At 42.9% G+C, this 18,217-nt stretch overlaps 1 protein-coding gene across 2 annotated transcripts in view; it reads right to left on the bottom strand.

Annotated features, from left to right (window-relative positions):
* eea1 (early endosome antigen 1) overlaps nucleotides 1–18,217 on the bottom strand; it is a 28,980-nt gene that overhangs the window by 2,080 nt on the left and 8,683 nt on the right. Inside the window, exons 10-28 of one of the 2 annotated variants that reach the window (XM_061037012.1) lie at nucleotides 17,931–17,945; nucleotides 17,532–17,648; nucleotides 14,897–15,235; nucleotides 13,860–14,009; nucleotides 12,844–12,963; nucleotides 12,478–12,681; nucleotides 12,176–12,376; nucleotides 11,242–11,355; nucleotides 10,941–11,096; nucleotides 10,708–10,847; nucleotides 10,228–10,558; nucleotides 9,977–10,078; nucleotides 9,684–9,882; nucleotides 8,422–8,537; nucleotides 8,132–8,317; nucleotides 7,915–8,046; nucleotides 7,363–7,548; nucleotides 7,046–7,284; nucleotides 421–541 (exon numbers count right to left, since the gene is read on the bottom strand). In XM_061037012.1, the coding sequence (XP_060892995.1) occupies nucleotides 421–541; nucleotides 7,046–7,284; nucleotides 7,363–7,548; nucleotides 7,915–8,046; nucleotides 8,132–8,317; nucleotides 8,422–8,537; nucleotides 9,684–9,882; nucleotides 9,977–10,078; nucleotides 10,228–10,558; nucleotides 10,708–10,847; nucleotides 10,941–11,096; nucleotides 11,242–11,355; nucleotides 12,176–12,376; nucleotides 12,478–12,681; nucleotides 12,844–12,963; nucleotides 13,860–14,009; nucleotides 14,897–15,235; nucleotides 17,532–17,648; nucleotides 17,931–17,945 (3,168 nt within the window). The remainder of the gene's footprint in view (nucleotides 1–420; nucleotides 542–7,045; nucleotides 7,285–7,362; nucleotides 7,549–7,914; nucleotides 8,047–8,131; nucleotides 8,318–8,421; nucleotides 8,538–9,683; nucleotides 9,883–9,976; nucleotides 10,079–10,227; nucleotides 10,559–10,707; nucleotides 10,848–10,940; nucleotides 11,097–11,241; nucleotides 11,356–12,175; nucleotides 12,377–12,477; nucleotides 12,682–12,843; nucleotides 12,964–13,859; nucleotides 14,010–14,896; nucleotides 15,236–17,531; nucleotides 17,649–17,930; nucleotides 17,946–18,217) is intronic. The other variant, XM_061037013.1, reaches the window with a different exon arrangement.

Raw genomic sequence — 18,217 nt, 5'->3', positions numbered from 1 at the left:
AGACGGACATGACATGAAACATTTGTTACAAATTAACCACAAAACCGTATACATATATATTAACCTGAAAAAAGATTACCCCCTAAATGAAACAAACTTAAACTGTGCAATTAAAAAATAGATTTATACAAGAAATGTACATAACCTGTGCAGGGATAAAAATATATGTGACATTTAAAGAACCTTTAAACAGTTGAGGAAAAAAATCTGTAATTAGACCTGAATATAAAAAATAAAAAAGTGTTGAACTTCTGAAGTTGTGAAACCTCAACCACGAGAGTTACAATCAGAGCATATCTCTTTTTACTTTTTTTTTTTTTAATGGTAGAATAAAGCACCCTCACATCAGCTGTTTTTATCATTTTTCTACTTTACAACTCTGACATGATCCTGTGATCCTGATCGTGTTGGATTACTGACCTGTAGCGACTGGTTCTCTCTGCCCAGCTCCTGCATGGCCGCCGTCGTGTCGTCTACCTTCCTCCTCATCTCTACCACCTTGGCCTGCAGTTTCTCTATCTCCCCTTCACCCTTGACACACCTGAAACACAAAAACCACAGAACACTGGTGATGATTTGTTTGTGGCTCAGGAGAATTTCCAACCACTTAAAGCGACTTTTAAAACTGGCTGCAACACAGGTTTGTAATGCAACAATGATCAGGAGGATTTAAATTGGATCTCGGGGGGTTATACTTATCAAGCAGAGCACTCTGTGGTTAGCAGAATGTCTCTCTAATTTGAATACCATCTTGGCTAATTAAATTGCACTCGTTCACCGAAGCATCCAGGCAGCACTACAGATTAGTCGGACATCAATTTGAAGCCTTGTACAGAGGCGACGTGACATTCAAGCACAGCCTCAAGTGTTGCTCAAAATGCATGAAGGTGTTTTATTATTGAATGGATGCACTGTAGACATGATGATGAACTGTAAACTGACTAGGGGTACCTGAGTACTCGTTCATTAAATAATAATTGGTTACAAAAGAAATGTAATCGATAATCGTTTTGTAGTCCACATTTTTGTAATTTTTTCTTGTTGCATTGTGGGTTCTTCTAGGATAGGCCTAATTCAAACAGAGAAAAAGCAGCACACTCAAACAGAAATAAAACTTCAGGTGCACGAGCACAAAAAGAAAATAGATGACAAACAAAGTGCTGATAAAAGCTCTGTGCTAAAACGCGTCCGTTGTTGATCCGTACACTGCTACCCTAACAAAAATATACCTTTAATTTACCCCCCTATGAATTCACAATGAACAAAAAGTCCCAAACAAACAAAATATGCAATATGATCTACGGAAGTTCAGTTCAAATTGTCTTTTCAGTCCACAGAAAAAGAAGGACTTTCACTTCAGTGATTACCGCTTTACTCCACCAAACCAAAGACGTTTGATCATCCAGGACAGAGCAGCATAACTAGATGTTTTCTTATATTCTGGAATTTTAGATGATTATTCTTTTAATAACTACAAAACAGAACAACCTTATAGGGAGACAGAGCTCATAGCGGACGGACGAGCGAGATTGAGTGAGTGTGTCATTACGCACAGAGGAGAAAGATGAAATAGTTCACCTGTTCTATTGTAACTTCATTTACCAGAGTAAAGTGTGCTCTACACTGCAGACTGTATAAAGTGTGCTCTACACTGCAGACTGTATAAAGTGCGCTCACTACACTGCAGACTGTATAAAGTGCGCTCTACACTGCAGACTGTATAAAGTGCGCTCTACACTGCAGACTGTATAAAGTGCGCTCTACGCTGCAGACTGTATAAAGTGCGCTCTACACTGCAGACTGTATAAAGTGTGCTCTACACTGCAGACTGTATAAAGTGTGCTCTACACTGCAGACTGTATAAAGTGCGCTCTACACTGCAGACTGTATAAAGTGCGCTCTACGCTGCAGACTGTATAAAGTGCGCTCACTACACTGCAGACTGTATAAAGTGCGCTCTACACTGCAGACTGTATAAAGTGCGCTCTACACTGCAGACTGTATAAAGTGCGCTCACTACACTGCAGACTGTATAAAGTGTGCTCTACACTGCAGACTGTATAAAGTGCGCTCTACACTGCAGACTGTATAAAGTGCGCTCACTACACTGCAGACTGTATAAAGTGCGCTCTACACTGCAGACTGTATAAAGTGCGCTCTACGCTGCAGACTGTATAAAGTGCGCTCACTACACTGCAGACTGTATAAAGTGCGCTCTACACTGCAGACTGTATAAAGTGCGCTCTACACTGCAGACTGTATAAAGTGCGCTCACTACACTGCAGACTGTATAAAGTGCGCTCTACACTGCAGACTGTATAAAGTGCGCTCTACGCTGCAGACTGTATAAAGTGCGCTCACTACACTGCAGACTGTATAAAGTGCGCTCTACACTGCAGACTGTATAAAGTGTGCTCTACACTGCAGACTGTATAAAGTGTGCTCTACACTGCAGACTGTATAAAGTGCGCTCTACACTGCAGACTGTATAAAGTGTGCTCTACACTGCAGACTGTATAAAGTGTGCTCTACACTGCAGACTGTATAAAGTGCGCTCTACACTGCAGACTGTATAAAGTGCGCTCTACACTGCAGACTGTATAAAGTGCGCTCTACACTGCAGACTGTATAAAGTGCGCTCTACACTGCAGACTGTATAAAGTGCGCTCTACACTGCAGACTGTATAAAGTGCGCTCACTACACTGCAGACTGTATAAAGTGTGCTCTACACTGCAGACTGTATAAAGTGCGCTCACTACACTGCAGACTGTATAAAGTGCTCTACACTGCAGACTGTATAAAGTGCGCTCTACACTGCAGACTGTATAAAGTGTGCTCTACGCTGCAGACTGTATAAAGTGTGCTCTACGCTGCAGACTGTATAAAGTGCGCTCTACACTGCAGACTGTATAAAGTGCGCTCTACACTGCAGACTGTATAAAGTGCGCTCTACACTGCAGACTGTATAAAGTGCGCTCTACGCTGCAGACTGTATAAAGTGCGCTCTACGCTGCAGACTGTATAAAGTGCGCTCTACGCTGCAGACTGTATAAAGTGCGCTCTACACTGCAGACTGTATAAAGTGTGCTCTACACTGCAGACTGTATAAAGTGTGCTCTACACTGCAGACTGTATAAAGTGCGCTCTACACTGCAGACTGTATAAAGTGCGCTCTACGCTGCAGACTGTATAAAGTGCGCTCTACACTGCAGACTGTATAAAGTGCGCTCTACACTGCAGACTGTATAAAGTGCGCTCTACGCTGCAGACTGTATAAAGTGCGCTCTACGCTGCAGACTGTATAAAGTGCGCTCTACGCTGCAGACTGTATAAAGTGCGCTCTACACTGCAGACTGTATAAAGTGTGCTCTACACTGCAGACTGTATAAAGTGTGCTCTACACTGCAGACTGTATAAAGTGCGCTCTACACTGCAGACTGTATAAAGTGCGCTCTACGCTGCAGACTGTATAAAGTGCGCTCACTACACTGCAGACTGTATAAAGTGCGCTCTACACTGCAGACTGTATAAAGTGCGCTCTACACTGCAGACTGTATAAAGTGCGCTCACTACACTGCAGACTGTATAAAGTGTGCTCTACACTGCAGACTGTATAAAGTGCGCTCTACACTGCAGACTGTATAAAGTGCGCTCACTACACTGCAGACTGTATAAAGTGCGCTCTACACTGCAGACTGTATAAAGTGCGCTCTACGCTGCAGACTGTATAAAGTGCGCTCACTACACTGCAGACTGTATAAAGTGCGCTCTACACTGCAGACTGTATAAAGTGCGCTCTACACTGCAGACTGTATAAAGTGCGCTCACTACACTGCAGACTGTATAAAGTGCGCTCTACACTGCAGACTGTATAAAGTGCGCTCTACGCTGCAGACTGTATAAAGTGCGCTCACTACACTGCAGACTGTATAAAGTGCGCTCTACACTGCAGACTGTATAAAGTGTGCTCTACACTGCAGACTGTATAAAGTGTGCTCTACACTGCAGACTGTATAAAGTGCGCTCTACACTGCAGACTGTATAAAGTGTGCTCTACACTGCAGACTGTATAAAGTGTGCTCTACACTGCAGACTGTATAAAGTGCGCTCTACACTGCAGACTGTATAAAGTGCGCTCTACACTGCAGACTGTATAAAGTGCGCTCTACACTGCAGACTGTATAAAGTGCGCTCTACACTGCAGACTGTATAAAGTGCGCTCTACACTGCAGACTGTATAAAGTGCGCTCACTACACTGCAGACTGTATAAAGTGTGCTCTACACTGCAGACTGTATAAAGTGCGCTCACTACACTGCAGACTGTATAAAGTGCTCTACACTGCAGACTGTATAAAGTGCGCTCTACACTGCAGACTGTATAAAGTGTGCTCTACGCTGCAGACTGTATAAAGTGTGCTCTACGCTGCAGACTGTATAAAGTGCGCTCTACACTGCAGACTGTATAAAGTGCGCTCTACACTGCAGACTGTATAAAGTGCGCTCTACACTGCAGACTGTATAAAGTGCGCTCTACGCTGCAGACTGTATAAAGTGCGCTCTACGCTGCAGACTGTATAAAGTGCGCTCTACGCTGCAGACTGTATAAAGTGTGCTCACTACACTGCAGACTGTATAAAGTGCGCTCTACACTGCAGACTGTATAAAGTGCGCTCTACACTGCAGACTGTATAAAGTGCGCTCACTACACTGCAGACTGTATAAAGTGCGCTCTACACTGCAGACTGTATAAAGTGCGCTCACTACACTGCAGACTGTATAAAGTGCGCTCTACACTGCAGACTGTATAAAGTGCGCTCTACACTGCAGACTGTATAAAGTGCGCTCTACACTGCAGACTGTATAAAGTGCGCTCTACACTGCAGACTGTATAAAGTGCGCTCACTACACTGCAGACTGTATAAAGTGCGCTCTACACTGCAGACTGTATAAAGTGCGCTCACTACACTGCAGACTGTATAAAGTGCGCTCTACACTGCAGACTGTATAAAGTGCGCTCTACACTGCAGACTGTATAAAGTGCGCTCTACACTGCAGACTGTATAAAGTGCGCTCTACACTGCAGACTGTATAAAGTGCGCTCTACACTGCAGACTGTATAAAGTGTGCTCACTACACTGCAGACTGTATAAAGTGCGCTCTACACTGCAGACTGTATAAAGTGTGCTCTACACTGCAGACTGTATAAAGTGCTCTACACTGCAGACTGTATAAAGTGCGCTCTACACTGCAGACTGCATAAAGTGCGCTCTACGCTGCAGACTGTATAAAGTGCGCTCTACGCTGCAGACTGTATAAAGTGCGCTCTACACTGCAGACTGTATAAAGTGCGCTCTACACTGCAGACTGTATAAAGTGCGCTCTACACTGCAGACTGTATAAAGTGCGCTCTACACTGCAGACTGTATAAAGTGCGCTCTACACTGCAGACTGTATAAAGTGCGCTCTACACTGCAGACTGTATAAAGTGCGCTCTACACTGCAGACTGTATAAAGTGTGCTCTACACTGCAGACTGTATAAAGTGCGCTCTACACTGCAGACTGTATAAAGTGCGCTCTACGCTGCAGACTGTATAAAGTGCGCTCTACGCTGCAGACTGTATAAAGTGCGCTCTACGCTGCAGACTGTATAAAGTGCGCTCTACGCTGCAGACTGTATAAAGTGCGCTCTACACTGCAGACTGTATAAAGTGCGCTCTACACTGCAGACTGTATAAAGTGCGCTCTACACTGCAGACTGTATAAAGTGCGCTCACTACACTGCAGACTGTATAAAGTGTGCTCTACACTGCAGACTGTATAAAGTGCGCTCTACACTGCAGACTGTATAAAGTGCGCTCTACACTGCAGACTGTATAAAGTGTGCTCTACACTGCAGACTGTATAAAGTGCGCTCTACGCTGCAGACTGTATAAAGTGCGCTCACTACACTGCAGACTGTATAAAGTGCGCTCTACACTGCAGACTGTATAAAGTGCGCTCTACACTGCAGACTGTATAAAGTGCGCTCTACACTGCAGACTGTATAAAGTGCGCTCTACACTGCAGACTGTATAAAGTGTGCTCTACACTGCAGACTGTATAAAGTGTGCTCTACACTGCAGACTGGAGTCTTTGTTAACACAATGTTGCCGTCAAAACAGCTTCAACGTGTGATGAGTGCGCATTGATGTCTGCACGTCCGCTCACCACACTCACTGCTCTAATTATAATAAAGTGTTAAAACGCTCATAAGATATGTCTGTGTGAAGTTTTATTTGAGGTTTGTTGTCTGTTGAAGTAAGAAATTTCATATTTGAATGTTAATAAAAAGGCATCTTACTAACAATTATTAAAATCCCGAAGATTCAAATTAATCAATAGATACAGTCGGCATCGCCCCACGGGGCCTCCCGTGGGGGAAAAGAATCACAGCAAAAAAAAGAACTACAAAACGATTACTCGAGTACTCGCTCTAACAACGGGAAGAGTAATTGATTAGAGAACATTTTGCATTTCTGCACCCCTAATACTGACATCCACAAAGGTTTCTGACTGTTCAAAGTAAGTGTGTCAGCTTCCTGCTCGTGGTGGAGTCATGTTGGGTAATGAGTATGCTCTGTATGTTAAGTGTAGTAAGATAACTTTAGATATGAATTGACACAATATTAATAAAAGTGGATGGATTGAACCTGCTGAGTCACATTCCTGTAGATCTCCATGTTCAGCTGCTTTTTGTCCTGATGGATTTGTTTCTTGCTCTGTGACTTTAAAACTGCCTCATTTCTTTTTGTGGGTGTCGTGATGGCTCATGGTAAATTAATTTGAAATGATTGTGCCTGCAGGAAATGCAGGTCTTTATAAACTAAGAATAGGAATGAAGCAGTAGCAGAGGAAATATCTATGTATGAACCTCTTAATGATTAGGATTACAAAGTAAATCTTGTGCAGTGTAATTAATGCTTCCTAAAACAGAAACACATCACATGCATGGTGACACGTTGTCAAAAATAGCAAAACACACACAAAAGACTGATCCTGTCACCTTTCCAGCAGGGCCCGCCTCTCGTCCTGGTTGTTCTGCACGGTGGCCTCCAGCACGGCGATCTCTCCCCTGAGCTCGTCCGTCTGCTTCTCCAGCTCGCCCACTCTCCGCTGGCTGCCCTGCCACTCCCTCTTCAGCGTGGCCACGTTTTCGTTCAGAGCCGTCACCTGCACACCCATCTTAGCCTCGGCCTCCTCCCCGCGCTTCACCTGCTCCTCTCTGACCCGCTTCTCTGCAAACTGTGACAGCATCACGTCACAAAGAGGACGATATTTAATCCACTAGTTAGGAATTATTTGGTGGGATTTTTGGCCTACCAGCTGATCCTCCAACTGCTTTGTTTTGGCACTGAGCTGCTCCTCTCTCTGGCTCCTGCTGTCCCTGGTGGCCTGGTGCTCTTTCTTCTCCTGCTCCGCGCTCTTCTGTGCTGCCTCCACCTGACTCTGCAGCTCCAGCTTCTGCTGGATCAGCAGCTGTTTGGCTTCCCGCAGCTCGCCCAGCTCCTGAAAATAAAAAACAACAACAGAGAAGTGGCTCAATTCTTTTTAAAAGGATCAATCAATTGGTAAAGCTAAGAAGTTAGGCAGGGTTTAACTTTCACAACTTAATTCTAAGGTGCTTCAAAGGTCTGAAAAAAAAAAAATCCAGGATCATGTAAATTCTCAGCCAAACTGAAGAATGTGGCCTGATGACCTGAAGTTTCTCTAACTTAAGCTGTTTACATAAGACACAAGCATGGGAAGCAGGTCATTGAAGCCAGTAGTCGACAAAAATGGCCACTAGCTTGAGCTGTCACACCTCTGAAGTCCGGCCAGCTGATCCCCTTTGAAACAAATACAAATGTTAGCTTTAGCTTCTCAGTAACTGACCTTCTCGCTCTTCTCCGTCAGTGCTTTTAATTCAGACATCAGCCTGCTGTTATTCTTTTCCAGGGCACTCTTGGCTTTGTTCATCTCCTCCACTTGACTCCTCTCCTTCTCCAGTGCCTCCTTAACTTGACCCTGAAGGTAGCACAAGATAGATTCAATGAGCTTAATCACATCAAATCATTTAGGGTGATGTGTCTGTGTCATCTGTTTCTCTCACCTGTTGCTTCTGTAGTTCCTCGAGCGTTTGTTCCTGCTGCTGAAGCTTCTGCTCCCGTTTAGCCAGCTCCTGCTCCAACGATCCCCGGCCGGTCTGAAGCTCCTGGATCTGAGCCTCCAAACCGGTCTGATGAGTCCGGTTAGCGGCCAGCTCCTCCTGAGCCACCTTCAGCTTCACCACTGACGCCTGCAGCCAGAAAACGGTTCAGGTCAGTCAGTAAGGAGGGTAAAGAGACAAGTTTTAATATCTTCTTCCTGAATGAAGCTTTTTATAATCCAGCATGAATCTACCTTCAGGTCTTGACGCAGAGCGGACACTTCAGACTCCTTGCCGTAGAAGTCGGACTGAAGCTTAGTGAGGCTTTCCTGGCTTTGTGACACCTGCTCCTTCAGCTTACCCTCCTCTTCTGCCTGGAGATTCAAACACACACATTAGTGAACACACTCAAACTTTAAATCTTAAAGGGATACTTCACCCGCTGAAACATGAATCTGTATTGACATTGGGTCATATATGTAGAAATGTGAAATACATTTTGAAGTTGGTGTCTTCTTAGCTGTGAAAAGGCAGAAAGTGTCTTTTTGGCTCATGTGGATGAAAGACACCAAATCCCAGAATGCACAGCACCGCAGGCCACTCCCACTAAGATCCTCTAGTTACAGACATATTTACTTCAACACACAAGGTCGTTTCCTCAACTGATTCAGAGATTTCTTCCAGAATTGATCTTGTAAATTCCTGTCAGTAAACAGACTCTATGTCTGTGTCCATAGACAAACAGTGAGAGCACCGACACTACCAGTCCACCCCAGCTCGAGCCGGCCCGGGCTCCTCGTCCTCACCGCCGCCGACAGGCAGGCCTTATGTCTTGGCTGCTGAGCTGGCAGCTGCGGCCAGCGGAGGCCCCTTAAAATTTCCCATCTCAAAATGAGGGCGGGATGCACGACCATTCAAAAATACTACCAGGTTTCTAATGATACTAAGATTAATGCAGATGGTGAAGTATCTCTTTAAGGTTCCCATTATACAAATTCTTTCACAACAACTCTGCGGTAGATAAGAGTTAAAATCAACTGTCTAAAGCCATTTTCACATAAAATACACCAAGACAAATTCTTTGTACGTGTAAATGTACTTGGCAATAAAAAACCCATTCTGATTCTGATTCTGAAATGCGCTCAAATATCCTGAAAGTTTCAGACAGCCTTCCCCTGAGTTGCTTATTCAAATATTTCGCCGTTGGGGTCCTGTTGCAGGATTTAAATATGTATTTATATTTGTATTCCGTTATCTTTGTCACAGTAAAGCCTTTTTTCTTTGTGTTTTTGATCACAGTTATTCTTGTTTGTTTTGAATGTCACAAGTCTGTCGTGTTATTTCACCAATAAAAACACATTAATTACACGACACAAACACTTCTGGATAAAGCCAGTTTGTAAAGATGTGTCTGTTTGTGTCCACACATGAAGCTCCCCCCAAAATCTTCAGAAAAAGGAGTTTTGTGCAGGTGGAATAAGGATCAAGTGTAGTGTTTTTTTGTTTTTTTTGCTACTTGCCTTCTTGACATTAACGTCCTCTAACTCTGCGACTTTGCTCTTCAGTTTCTTCACCTCCTCCTCAAAGGACCCCTGGGTCGTCTTCAGCTGTGCCCGCAGCTTCTCCGTCTCGTTCTCTTTCTCCTTCAGCGCCTCCTGAGTCTTTGAGTGCCGCTGCTCCACTGTGGTCAGATGCACTTTCAACTGTTTCTCTGCCTGATATGTATAAAACACAAAAACAGGATTTGAAAGGTGTTGCATCCCAAACAACGTAGTGACTCTTCATTTTTTGTTTTTACTTGATTTTTACCTCTTTCATCTGCTCCAACTGCTCTTTGGATTCTGTCATGGCCTTGGTGATGGTCTCACGGCTCTTCAGAAGCTCCTGCAGGGCCTTTTCGTTGGACTTTTCCTGAAGATTAGAAACATCAATGTGCATGGTGTTGTAGGCTGGAGTTTACTGATTCCTCTTTGTTTCAAGACAAATTTCCCAAAGCAAATAAAAAGAAAACAAGCTGAATTGTTTCAACTCTTTCTTTGACTGTAGCTTACAAAACCTACCTTTTCTCCCATGGCTGACTTATGCTTCTTCCTCTCTGCGTCGACTTGACTCTGACTCTCTTTCAGCGCCTTGTTAGCCTTTGCTAGACTCTCCTGCGTCGAGGCGAGCTCCTTCCTCTGAGCCTCTTTCTCCTGCTGTGCTTTCTCTAGGTCCGCCTTCAGACTCTGAGCTCTTCTCTCCAGCTCTGCATGCTTCGTCTTCACCTCCTCGGTCACCTTGTCGAGATTCACCTTCAGAGCAGCTTTTTCTTGCTCACTGTGCTCCAGCTGCTGCTGAATGTCACCCAGAGCTGCTGCTTTTGCCTTTAGCTCCTCTTGTATTGTTGCAGCCCTTTGACAGAGTAAATTCATATTGTGTTAAAATGAGCGGAAAGGAGTAAAGAAACTACTGACATCACCAAGATATAACAAAAAAACAAAATGCATGTACATCCATTGTTTGTAATGTTATCTGTATTTTATTAAAGTAATGCATCTCACCCTGCTTTCTCCGTTTCCAGAGAGCGCTGCAGCTCCTTGGCTTTCCGTTTGACCTCCGACCCCTCTTTCTGGAGCTTCTGCATTTCCTTCTGCACCTGATCCCTTGTGGCCTGCAGCTCCCCAACCTGTGACTCCAGTTTCTATCAGATTAGATGCACAGGATCCATTATTAAGTTGGTGTGCTGAAACAGAATTTCTAGGTCTACTTATTTTAATAAAGACTCATCACAAACCTTATTGAGCCCCTCCAGCTGCTCTATTCTCTGCTCTGAAGCCATCAGTTTGTCTTTGTACTCCTTCACACTCGTCTCCAGCTGTGTGCACTGCTCCTGTCTCTCCTTGAGCCTTTGGGCGTGCTCCTCCACCTTCTTCTGTGCTTTATTCAGCTCCTGTGCAAGACAATGAGGGAGGGAGGGAGAGAGCGAGGGAGCAGGATAAAGACAAGGAAGAAAATGACACATGCAAGTTAGGAAGGTGTTATGTTACGATCTGCTTTAGAGCCAAAATGATACCATCAGTGTCACAAAGACTGACCTGCTGTTTGTCCTGTAAGGCATGCTGAGCTGTCTCCAGGTTGTTCTCCAGGTTAGCCTTCTGTGCAGCTTTGGCTGCCTCTGCAGACAGCAGCATCTCTGTCTTTGCCTTCAGCTGGTTAGGGAAACAGAAACCACAGAACAAAAATGACATTACATTTATATTTTTTGCGTTGCCCTTTTTTCCTTGAGCCTCTTTTTAAAAGGGATAAAGACTTGTGTAAATCTGATTGGAATAAGTTACCTTTAAATCTCCGTTCCTTGTCATTGTTCCACTTATTTAAACATGTTTTGTTTTCTCATCTTCAAACGGATTGTGAATGTTTTCAGTAGCGTCAACACTGTTTGTTTATTTCTCTCTATGTATAGACTGAATCTCTCTCCTCTAAGGCATCTAGTCTAGAGTTGTAATTGTTGTAGCTTATAGTTGTATCTGTTCTCTGTGCTGTTCCTTGTTTTGTTGTTGTTGTTGTTGTTTTCTGCTGTATGTATGACTTTGTTTGTTTCGTCTGTAGTGTGTTATGTTTTGGTTTTGTATTGCTGTGTTGTACCTGTGTCTTTGTAAATATATGTTTGGGACCCCCTTGAAAACGAGGTGATACACCCTCAAGGGGCTTATCCTAATACAATACATTTTCATTAATTCAGTGTACTTCTTCTTGTGATTAAAGATACAACAGAAAACTCAAAGTACTTGGTCTTTTAGGATTCTCTGATTTTTTGGAAATTTTCAAAATCCAAAATTAAAAAACGCCAACCAGAATTGACATTTTTAGACACTTCAAATCCATTATTACCCCTTAAGCTTTTCTGAAGATTATTTCCTTTTTAATATAGATTAAGGGCAACGTAAAGTTTTTGATAAGCCAAGTCTATGAAAATAAAAGGAAACAAATAATATAATCCACATTGATGTGCTTGTGAAGGGACTTTACCTGAGCATCCAGCTGTGCTACTTTCTCCTTGCTGTCGGCCAGCTGGGTGGTGAGCTCGGTGACCGACGTCTCCAGGGTTGTAGCTCGGTCCTGAGCAGAACGCACCAGGGTCTTCTGTTCCTGGACCTGCTCATGGAGGTTATCCTGGGCCTGCTTGTTGCTCTCCGACTGGTTCTTCAGCTTGTCCGTCAAATGTGTCACCTTTAAAAAAGCAACACATTTAGAGAATGGGATAAATAAGCTAAATGAGCTAAATCCCTCTCTACTCAGCTGTGGTTGTAATGAAAATGGTGTGCACCGACCTGTTCTTGCAGTGCATGGTTTTTCTCTTTCAGCTGGTTGAGCACGGCCGTCTCTCCCTCCCCGGCCTGGATCTTGGCACACAGGTCGTCTCTCTCCGTTTCCAGCTGGCTCACGATGTCCTTACTCTTTTGTAGCAGAGCCTCCAGATTCTGAATCTTCTGGTCCTTGTCTCCGATCTGCCGCAGCACCTGCTCCAGGTCGTTCTATCACATGAAAGCAAGCGAGGAAGTAGAAAGGTTACAATGTGTAAGGTTTGACCACAACGCTGTAACACATGCAGAGCAGCTTTATATCTATAACAAAGTGTCAAACTCAGTCTTAATGTTTTTGAAATAATATTGTTTAATTAAATGTTTTTTTGGTACCTGTGCCTCTCTGAGTTTGCCGTTGGTGTTTTGCTGCAGCGCCTGCAGCTCCTGGTGCTGCTGCTTGGATTTCTCCAGCTGGTGCTGCAGGTCTGTGTTTTTACTGACACCCTCCTTCATCTAAAGAAGACAAACACAGAAAACATTTTTGAACTGTTTTCATCTCTTTAAACCTTAATGCATTATTACTCCCTTGTAAGTGTGTCCATTGTAATGTTAATCACCCTTAAACCACAGTCTTCTTCTTCATCTCATTTTGGTTTTGATTTGACTTTGGGTGATCTTTGATCTTTATATCAACTCTTGGTTATTTTTAAGCTTATTAAGAGCTTCCTCGTCTTTTGAATTGATCTGCTGATCCTTTAACCTGCTGACTGAACTTAACCAAAACAACACTTAGAATTTATAGCAACATGTCACCACCAATCACAACGAATGCCAAACTTCACTGTGTAACAACTGAAGGGTGTTAGTCTGTGGAACAACTGTGATGACGAGCTGAAAAAATACAACACTATATTTAAACTAAAAAAACTCTTCAGGAATAAAATATTGAATAGATATGAGCTGGAGCAGTGACTTTCTGTTTTTCTGTTTTTCTATTGGCTGATGGTCTTGGTTAATCTGTTCCCATTATTTTTGTTGTTGTTTTGTCTAAAAACTTAATTTGTTTTGGCCAACAAGTCCAACATCATCCACTGATTGATGAAAACATTTTGATTTTTCTGTGAATAATGCACAAAAATAAGAAGGGGTAGGAGCAGAAAAGTTTTGAACTTCTTCCTATCCCTTTTGAACATGAACTTTATTATTTGAGTTTTTTATTTGTTGCTATGGATCCAGTTTGTTTTTTTGTTTACTTTTTTTCCTTTTTATTTTGTGTTTGTATTTTCTTAACATGTTCAATAAATTGACTAATAAAATAAAAATAAATACTTTGTGATAATCACTTAAAATCAGACACATTTTATCTGCTCCATAGCTTCCCTGTTTGACATCAAACGTCTGATGCGTACCTGTTCCTCTGCTCGGGACAGTTTGAGCTGCAGGTCAGCTGCTTGCTGCTCCCGATCCTTTAATTTCTCCCCGGACAGCTGCCTCTGTTCTTTAAGTCGACCCTGCACCTCACCCAGCTGCCTCTCAGCCTCCAGCAGCTTAGTGTGCAGCTAAGAAGAGCAGAGAGAGAGAGAGGGAGAGAGAGCGAGAGAGAGAGAGGGCATGATGATTAAGAGGCAGAGCACAAAGCTAACAGAAAGAAATGCAGCAGGTACCTGAATGAGGAAAGGGGATTCATTGAATTATCTATGACTAAGTTATGTAAACAGATTACTTAATGACCTGTGTGTGCATCAATAAGTGGGGATTTCTGTCTATGTCACTGTGTTGTAGTTTATTCATCATAGGTGGAGATGTGCAGATTACTGTGTCAGAATGCTAAAATAATCTTTGAACCAATCAAGTTCCTAATTTCACAAGAATCAATAAATAGAGCACCTTGTATTAGGAAACAACAAATAGTAAAAATCATGACTTAACGCTTAAGAATTTGAGAATTCAAAGTCATTCAAAGTTTGATGCTTGTCCGTATTAAATGTGTAATACCATTAGAACAGTCCATGACTCATGTCAGTTCATGATATATGTCAGTTCACTACATGATGTGTACAGGAAAGAGAGTTTAAAATGGAAGACAAAGACAACATATTTCCTGGTGGTTAGGATGTGCTGAGTAAGATAAAATAATACAGTTTTAGTCTTGATAGAAACAGCATCAACTGCTTGATTTTTGCAGTTCTATAAACGTGATCTTCTCCAGAACGTCTATGTCGCCATCAATGAGGTTTTAGTAACCACCAAATAGTCTGATGAGAATGTAAACATTATGAGTATGCTATGACTTTAAAGTCATCATCATCTAAGCCCAAATGGACAGATATTTGTGACATGTTAACAATGCGCTGACCCATTAAATATCTAAAAACATTGCATGTTGTGTGTGTGTGTGTGTGTGTGTGTGTGTGTGTGTGTGTGTATCTTTGATCACCCAGCTCACCTGTCCAATCTCAGTCTGCTGCTGAGCACCTTGGCTCTCCTTCTCTTCTCTTTGCTGTTCCAACTGTTTTCTCTCCACCTTCAGCTCCGCGTGCTTCACCTCCAGCTCCGTGATCTCACTCTTCAACTTGGCCGCCTCCTCGGCCCTCTCCCTCACCTCCGCCTGGGCCTTCTGCAGGGACGCCTCGGCCCCCGAGGCTCGAGCCTGGAGCTCTTGAACCTCCAGCTCCCTCTCCCTCAGGCTGCCCTGAGCTCCCTTCTTAGCGGCTTTCTCGGCTCCCAGACGCTCCCCTAGTTCCTGATGCTCTTTCTCCTTACGTGCGAGCTTCTCAGAAAGACTCTGTGAGAGAGGACAAGAGGGTAAGATGAGGCAGATATGATGGGGTGGAAAATTGTCAGTGAAAAGACGTGTTTTTGAAAACATCTGGAGAAAGTCGGGTCTCATGAAAAGGATGTGTTTGTTTTATCAGGGATTGTTTAAATATTCAAGGTGCTCTCTTTAAAAAGCTACTTGTCTCTTCTAAATCAAGACAGTTAGCGTGACAGGAGCTGTGACAAGGCACAAACACCCACTCCTCATGTGATATTAGTTATGGAAAAGAACAGTCGGCGGTGCAGAGTCAAGAGTATAGCGAGGTATGGCATTTCTAGAGGAGAGGTTAACAACACATGACTTCAAATACCGCGGTGTGTGTGTGTACAGCACTTGCCCTGTAGCTGACAGTACACTTGGCAACAAGGTGATAAAGAACAAAATGTTGTTAATAGAGGAGTGAGCTGCTAACTAGAGAGTGTGACAGGGCACCTCCACAGCAGCTGGACGATGTTAACAACCCTCTGTGGACGTTTTCAGTGATTTCACCTCCTCGTTTGTTCATCCCTCGCCTCCTTGTGGCCTGTTGCTGTCCTTCTCTTGTGTCATGTAGATCTCTCCTCTCTAATCCTGGAGTTATAGACCTATAAAAGCCCTGTTCACCTGTCTGTCCATTTTCCTCATCCACTGTGTTGACTACATTTTTTATCTATTTTTTTTAAATCTATATTGTGGTATCTATCTATTTTTTGGTACATTCTTAATTTTTCTTTTTTATTTCAATTGTACTGTGTTCACTTTTTGTTTGCAATCTTTGCTCTTTGCTGCTGTAACACTGTAAATTTCCCCGTTGTGGGATAAATAAAGGATTATCTTATCTTATCTTATATTGTCTACTTCACTCATGAGATGAGCATCATGGTATCCTGTTGGGAGTAGGATTGATTTAATCTCTGGAAGGATCCCTGTGCCGCCAAGAAGTGTGATTGTATTTCAGCCTGCCTGACAGAGCTGGCACTGACTCGCCCCCTGCTGGTGTAATTATAGGGCTGCATTTTTTTTTTTAACCAGGGGTGCGTTCGAATTGTCCCTCCTATCTCCTTTCACTATCCACTTCACCTTAACCCCGGGGAAAACGTCATGAGGTTAAGGAAAGATGTTAGGAGAATTCATAAAGGACTTAGAGAAAGGCGATCTCGTTGCTCTGACAATCCGACCACATTTCCACTAGGCCACGTCATTAAATGCGACGGGCCGGCGGAGGTTAATGACGCGGGTCTGCCGTGTTGAAACTACAATGTTCAGAAAATGGACTACAAAAAGATCATCTATAAAACTTTCCCCTGTGCCTTCTTACCGGTGAAATAATCCTGATCACCACGAGGTTGGGATTGAAATAAAAGAAATATAGACTACCAGACTACAAGTAAGAAAAGTGAAACCATCAGCTTCCTGTCCACTCAGAAATCAACATCAACATAAATATGAAATGAATTATTACATTAATGTAAGATATAACCTACACATAATGTTTTAAACATACAAATGTACAGCAGCACAAAACATTCTTAAGTGAATGAAATATGTTGAATAAAACATCATCTGATAAAAATGTCTCTCATCTTTTTATCTCTTTCATGATCTGTGTCACTTTACGATCATCGTTAATGTTCCTGAACGGTCGGATGAGCGACTCGCTTTAAATGTTGCAGCTGAAAGGAATTATGGGACGTCACATCTCATCTCCTTTGGTAAAGGATGGTCCAGTGTATCCTAAAGGAGGTTATAAAGGAAGCATTGACCCACCTTTCCTTAACTTTTAGAGAATTCAAACGACTCTTATCACGGCCGCCACTTAAATGCTTCCGGGTCATTTCACTCAGTTAGGAACCTTCCTAAGAAAAAAATGACAATTCGAATGCACCCCAGATGTCTAAGTTACCAAAGACAGACGATGAGGGCAGAGCAATACGTTGAAAATCAACAGAGAGAGGGGGACAGAGACTGAGATAGCTTACTCTGTATTTGACAAGTAGCTAGCAGGGATCGCTAACATCAGGGAAGTAATAGAAACGTGATTTTATTATTATTTTTTTTAAACAATTTGGGGCTTTTTGGGCCTTTAATGGAGAGATAGGACAGTGGATAGAGATGGAAAGCGCCCCAGAAAGTTGATTTTTAATGCTGTATACTATGCAGCAGATGGTGTAATAGAAAATGTTTGTGTTCAGTAATCTGCACTTAATTACAAAACTGTCACAGCACCCTCAGAGTTTTTTAATAACTCTTAGTTTGTTTGTCTCTGATGTCACGTGTGTGTCACCTGGCTTTGCTGCTGCAGATTGTTCAGATTGCTCTGCAGCTGGTGGATCTGTTGAGTGTAGACGGCTGCTTCCTGCGGACCCTTCTCCAGCTCGGCTTTTAGTTGGGATATGGTCATCTGCAACAGATAGGAAAAAAATAATCCTCCATATCTATTTTGTAAGCCATTAAGCAAACACATTCAAAAGACTTGAAGCATCACTATGAAGGTCTGAAATGAAAAAAAAGTCAAACACACCCAACATAAATAAAGTAACAGAAAGATTTCTGTCTCACAACAAAAAATGAAGAGTGAACGCCGTGTGGGGAAAAAAAAGAAAGGTTTGAAACCTGGAGGAACTCAAAATGTGAAAAGGAAAAATAAAAATGTGGGGCCAGTTATAATAAACAGCATTGTTACCTCCAGTTTACGTATCTTGAAGAAAGAGTGGAGAGGGATACAGTGTGTGAAGAAGATGGGGGAGAAAGAGACACAGACAGAGGTAAGTCACAATGCTACAGCATCACACTCATGTACAACACAAAGCAGCTTCTGCAGGGAGGAGAGAATAACAATCAGTTTATCACAGATAGAGTCAGCAGCTTTTCCTGAAATATAAAATATAGACCTATCCAGAAGTAAGGCTGCTCAATCATCACTTCTGGGCCTCCATACATGGAGTGTGGTGGTGGCTGAGTCCTCTTTCT

The sequence above is a fragment of the Labrus mixtus genome, chromosome 4, assembly GCF_963584025.1.
Source record: "Labrus mixtus chromosome 4, fLabMix1.1, whole genome shotgun sequence".
Lineage (NCBI taxonomy): Eukaryota > Metazoa > Chordata > Actinopteri > Labriformes > Labridae > Labrus > Labrus mixtus.
Note: the sequence above shows the minus strand (reverse complement) of the source record. Positions and strands in the feature narration are given on the sequence as shown.